General features: G+C 45.6%; 1 protein-coding gene across 5 annotated transcripts in view; it reads right to left on the reverse strand.

Moving 5' to 3' along the window:
* The window catches only part of GAS7 (growth arrest specific 7), a 111,199-nt gene that overhangs the window by 42,044 nt on the left and 63,155 nt on the right, over positions 1–6,000 (reverse strand). For all 5 annotated transcript variants that reach the window (XM_035342677.1, XM_035342676.1, XM_035342680.1 and 2 more), the window contains 2 exons: positions 2,802–2,873; positions 613–698 (listed from right to left, as the gene is read on the reverse strand). In XM_035342677.1, the coding sequence (XP_035198568.1) occupies positions 613–698; positions 2,802–2,873 (158 nt within the window). The remainder of the gene's footprint in view (positions 1–612; positions 699–2,801; positions 2,874–6,000) is intronic.

Consider the following 6,000-nt stretch of genomic DNA (forward strand, 5'->3'; position numbering starts at 1 on the left):
GCTGACAGGGGGAAGGCGTTTTTGGTTTCTTTCCTTTGTTTCTCACTTCTCTAGCTTGTTAGTAATGAGCAATAAATCTTACTACCTCCCTATGCTGAGTCTGTTTTGCCCATCATAATTACTGGGTCCTTATTTCAACTGTTGAGCCTTTTTGCATCATATTTTCTTCCCCTTCCTCTTGGAGGAGGGGGAGTGAGAGAGCAGCTGTGGTGGAACTTGGCTGCCCACCCGAGTAAAACCACCACAAGCTGCAAGAAAATACAATGAGATAAAGACATGGACAGATCTGCACATGTAGAGAGGCAGGCCCACATTTTAGGCTAAGAAGGGCAGGAAATTTTGGAGGGTTGTTAACAGTGACTGAAGTGACCTGAGGGGTTTTTCAGAAAGGAGTGACAGGGCACAAAAATTCAAAGTATTTTGGCATTTTGTATTGTTTTGCCAGTTAGACACGAAGACTAACTTTTCTAGATGTAATGAATCTAACTGATCTGACCATTTTTTAAAGAAAATGCCTCTTAATATACCACTCTGACAGACTCCTAAATTACTTTAGCAGATACCCACATATGTCTTTGTACCACTGCTTGGATTTTTTTCCCCAAAACTTACCTGGGGGTCTCCACTGGCTTTCCGGAGGCTCGTATGACCAGAGTCTAGTTGGTGTACTGGCGTCCCAGAAATGTGGTAGCCATTCACTGTAAGAACATGAAGAGTGAGCAGGCTTGCTGTAGGTAGCAAATGCATAACTACACATTTTAAAAACTAATAATGTAATTGAATATAAATGTGTGTACTCTACTGAAGATCAGCACACAGGCCCATTCTCGTCTCGGCATCTTGCAGCAGGGTTTTATCAGCAGTTATGACAGGAGTTAACTGAGTTGGAAGAGTCAAGAAAAAGAGGCCCCAAGTCATAGAATCATAGACTGGTTTGGGCTGGAAGAGGCAGTAAAGATCATCTAGTTCCAAACCCCTACCATGGACAGGAACACCTCCCACCAGGCCAGGTTGTTCAAAGCCCCATCCAGCCTGGCCTTGGGCACTGCCAGGGATGGGGCAGCCACATCTCTGGGCAACCTGTACCAGTGCTTCACCACCAGAGTAAAGAATTTCTTCCTTATATCTAATGTAAACCTACCCTTTTTTAGTTTAAAGCTATTTCTTGTCCTTTCACTATACTCCCTGACAAAGAGTCCCTCCAAAGCCTTCCTGTAGGCTCCCTCCTTTGGAAAGTTGCTATAGGGTCTCCCTGGAGCCATTTCTTTTCCAGGCTGAACAGCCCCAACTCCCTCCAGCCTGTCTTTGTAGGAGAGGTTCTCCAGCCCCTTGATCATCTTTGTGGCCCTCCTCTGGACTCTCCTAATACTTCCATGTCCTTCTTGTGCTGGCAGTCCCAGAGTCTTGTGCTGGGGGGTCCCAGAACTGAATGTAGGGCTGCAGGTGGGGTCTTATGAGAGCAGAGTAGAAGGGGAAAATGACCTTCCTCACCCTGCTGGTCACGCTTCTTTTGATGCAGCCCAGGATGCAATTGATTTTCTGGATTGCAAGCATGCGCTGCTACCTCATGTCAAGCTTCTCGTCAACCAACACCCCCAAGTCATTCTCCTCAGGGCTGCTCTTAATCCGTTTTCCACCCAGCCTGTATTTGTGCTTGAGATTGCCCCGGCCTAGGCACAAGACCTTGAACTTGGCCTTGTTGAACTGCATGAGGTTCATGTAGGCCCAACTCTCAAGTCTGTCCTGGTCCCCCTGGATGGAATCCCTTCCCTCCAGCATGTCAGCCACACTGCACAGCTTGGTGTCATTGGCAAACTTGCTGAGGGTGCACTCAATCCTACTGTCCATGTCACCCACAAAAATGTTAAACAGTGCTGGTCCCAACATTGACCTCTGAGGAACACCACTCATTACTGATCTCCACTTGGACATTGAGCTGTTGACTGCAACTCTTTGAGTGTGACCATCCAGCCAATTCCTTACTCACCGAGTGATGGATGGACCACAATCAATGGACCAAAACTCAAACAGCTCCCAAGTCTGGTAAAATGATGTGTTTGAAGAATTAGTCTATGTAAAAGCACTGGTTTAATGAAGATGGGCTGTTTATTTCAAGAAAGCAAGCTTTGTAAGATGTTTATGATTTACGTACACAGCTGTAGGGTGCTTTACTTTTGGAAAATAGTGAGCAAAGAATAATGTTCATAGTAGGCTTAAATGAAGATACACAGCTATGTTACGAATCCTTTGGTTACAACAAAATGTGCATCCTTAGAGCATGCTTCCCACTTGGCTCAGCCAGTAAAGACAGGCATCAGTTCGAAAAATGTTGGCAAAATACGTTCTTTAGACTGCATTACTATCAGCTGACCGAAATGTAGCTACAACATGCTACAAGACTTTCTTGTGTCCATGTTCCCTGTGTGAAGGAGCTATAGGCATCTCAGGTTTCTCTGCAGCCTGCTGCTTCTCGAGAGATTGCAGAAAGCAGGACTGGAAAAGGCTTCTCTCCTGAAGCCTGCAGCTCCAGTGCCTTGCTGGGCCACCAACCTGCCTCATTGCTCCAAGGAAGAAGCCACCTCAGCTCTGAGCAGGCACTTCAGACAGGCCAGAAGATGCATCAGTTAGGACACAGCAGGTGAGATGTATCAGAAGGGAAAGCCTCACCACATTTGCTCTGCCACACGATTGTGTACATTAAATATAAATCCCATTCAATCACAACATTTTCATTTGCTTTGCTAACTTGTAGAGAAAGAGATTCACCCAAGGCAGTGGTCAGGCATGGCAACAAACAGTACCTGCAGGACTCTTCTGTGTCACAGGGCTCTTTGGAGTCCCAGGCATGCTGCTCGGCCGCTCCCAGGTTGTCTCTGTTGAAGGGAAACAGCAGTGTAAGGATGATGGAGGCCTAGTACACGCAGCAGAGTTACATGTCTATGACACATGCAAATGGGTCTGACTCTGTGTTCTCTGTATTCTCTGATCCAGGTTCTCACCCCATGAATAAGGTGTCTGCACCTCTCTGCACTCTCTTCCCTTATCTTCCTGCCCTGCTTCCCAGCCCCCACTCACTTGGCAGCCTGCTACGATCAGTGGAAATAGATTCAGAGTAGTATCACCAGTTCTTCCAGTGCAGGTCTACTCCAGGGCCACACTTAAAATGATAGCAAGCTACAGCTGCATGCAGGGATCACAATTTGTGCAGGAAGCATTTCCAGGTATAGTTAAATCAAGCCCAAGACCCTGTCTGCAGCCCCGTGCAGATAAGATGTGCCCAGCCACAGGAATTGCAGCACAGCCAGCCATGCCTCTTATCCTGGGAATAAAGACCAAACAGTGGCATTGCCTTTCGACCTGCTCTCCATGTGGAATACAACTCAAAGACATAGTTTTATTGATGTAAACACAGACCACAGCACTTTTTTCCCCCTCAGAAAAGCTATTCCCCTTGCAAAATTTTCTTTTTCTGCTTGGTTCTTTGTCAGACCAGTTTTGATACTCAAAAGACTGCTGCTGCTGCTTTTTCCTTCTTATTCTCCTCTAGTATAACCATTTTGCTAATTTTCTCATCAAATGCAGAATTATCTTTGGCCACATGAAAAGCATAAAGGATTTAATTGCAAAATTTCACAGAGGTTGCAAATGGTAGATAGTGGAGTTTGAACAGCAACTTCTTTAAAAGTCTAGCTCAAAAGCCCAAGACAGCAACATTCCTTTAGAATATATATATATATTGGTATCAAACAAAAATAAATACTACTGTCTATCAATTAACTAAGAAAATAAGCAAGTTCGTGTAATTAAGTCAAAGCACTGCATCGACCACTTTGTTTCAAACTGATTCTCAGAACCCAACCAACAGCCATTCCTGCCAAAGCTGAAATCCTACATCTCTCAATATTCTGGATGGAAATGGGCAAGTGGCAACAGGACAGGAGATGCTGAGAGAGCCCTTGTATGTAACAGCATAGGGGCTATCAGTCAGCACTTGTATGGGTGGCACATAAGGCTTCCTATCCTAAGTGCTTATTTGAGCAACAAAAAAGATGGCAACATATTCTTCAAGAACTACAAGAGGGCTACTGGGTAAAGAAGGAAACAACCATTTCCTCTCTCTTCATATATACATTCATTCACACATATACATTCATACATACACATGCAGATGTATTCAAGGGTTGCTTCAGGTTCTTCATCTCAGCAAAGGGGATCCCAAATTCCTTACTTCAGGAACTGCAGATCCCAGATGGGGGAAAGGTGCCATCTTCCCAAACCTCATGCTCACATCCTTGAAAACACTCACCCTGCTTCTTGCTTTGTACTCTCTCCCCTTCTTCCCAAGCCTCAGAACTAATGTCAAGTTTCTCATCAACCAACACCCCCAAGTCCTTTTCCTCAGGGCTGCTCTCAATCCATTCTCCACCCAGCCTATATTTGTGCTTGGGATTGCCCCAACCCAGGTGAAGGACCTTGCACTTGGCCTTGTTGAACTGCATGAGGTTCATGTAGGCCCAGCTCTCAAGCTTGTCCAGGTCCCTCTGGATGGCATCCCTTCCCTCCAGTGTGTTGACCGCACCACATGGCTTGGTGTCATTGGCAAACTTGCTGAGGATGCACTCAATCCCACTGTCCATGTCACCAAGATGTTAAATCATGCCAGTACTAACACTGACCCCTGAGAACACCACTTGGTACCAGTCTTCACCTGGACATTAAGCTGTTGACCACAACTCTTTTGAGTATAACCATCCAGACAATTCTTTACCCACTGAATGGTCCATACATCATATCTATGTCTCTTCAATTTACAAATAAGGATGTAATGCCCGTCAGTGTCAAATGCTTTGCACAAATCCAAGTAGATGACATTAGCTGCTTTTCCCCTATCCACCTAAGCTGTAACTCCATCGTAGAAGGCCACCAAATTTGTCAGGCATGATTTGTCCTTAGTGAAGTCATGCTGGCTGTCATCACTCACCTCTCTGTTTTCCATGTGAATTAGCATGGTTTCCAGGGGGATCTGCTCCATGATCTTGCCAGGAACAGATGTGAGACTAACTGGCCTGTAGTTCCCCAGACCTTCCTTTTTTCTGTTTTTAAAAATGGGGGTTATATTTCCCCTTTTCCAGTCACTGGGAACTTCAACAGACTGCCACAACTTTTCAGTTATGATGGATGGTGGCTTAGCAACTTCATCTGCCAGTTTTCTCAGGAGCTTTGGATGCATCGCATCAGGTCCCATGGACTTGTGCACATTCATGTTCCTTGGATTGTTTCACACCTGATCTTCTCCTACAGTGGGCAGTTCTTCATTCTCCAAGTCCCTGCAACTTGGGTAGTGTGGCTAGAGCACTTGCTGGTGAAGATGAAAAAACTCACCTATGCCTTCTCCATATCCTGTGTGACCGGGTCTTCCGTTTCCTTCTGGAGTGGGCCCACATTTTCCCTAGCTTTCACTGCGTACTTAGTAGAAGTATTTCTTGCTGCCCTTTATGTCTCTGGCCAGATTTCAGGGCTTTAGCTTTCCAGACATGATCACTAGTTGCTCAGACAACATCTCTATTCATCTAAGGTTACCTGTCCTTGATTCCACCATCTATAGGCTTCTTTTTTGTATTTGACTTTGTCCAGGAGCTCCATGTTCATCCATGCAGGCCTCCTAGCATTTTTGCCTGAGCTCCTCTTTGCTGGGACACATCACTCTTGAGCTTGGATGACGTGACCTTCAAATATCAACCACCTTTCTTGGGCCCCTCTTCCCCCCAGGACTTTGTCTCATGGTACTCTAACAAGCAGAACCCTGAACAGGCCAAAGTCTGCTCTCCTTAAGTCCAGGATAGTGATTTTGCTGTGCATCCTCCTCGCTGCCCTAAGGATCTGGAACTTCACCTTTTCATGGTCACTGTAGCCAAGGCTGCGCTTGAGATTTACATTCCTCCTTGTTGGTGAGAACATGGTCCAGCATAGCACCTCTCCTTATTGGCTCCTCTATCACTT

This window comes from Oxyura jamaicensis, chromosome 18 (genome assembly GCF_011077185.1).
Source record: "Oxyura jamaicensis isolate SHBP4307 breed ruddy duck chromosome 18, BPBGC_Ojam_1.0, whole genome shotgun sequence".
Taxonomy (NCBI): Eukaryota; Metazoa; Chordata; class Aves; order Anseriformes; family Anatidae; genus Oxyura; species Oxyura jamaicensis.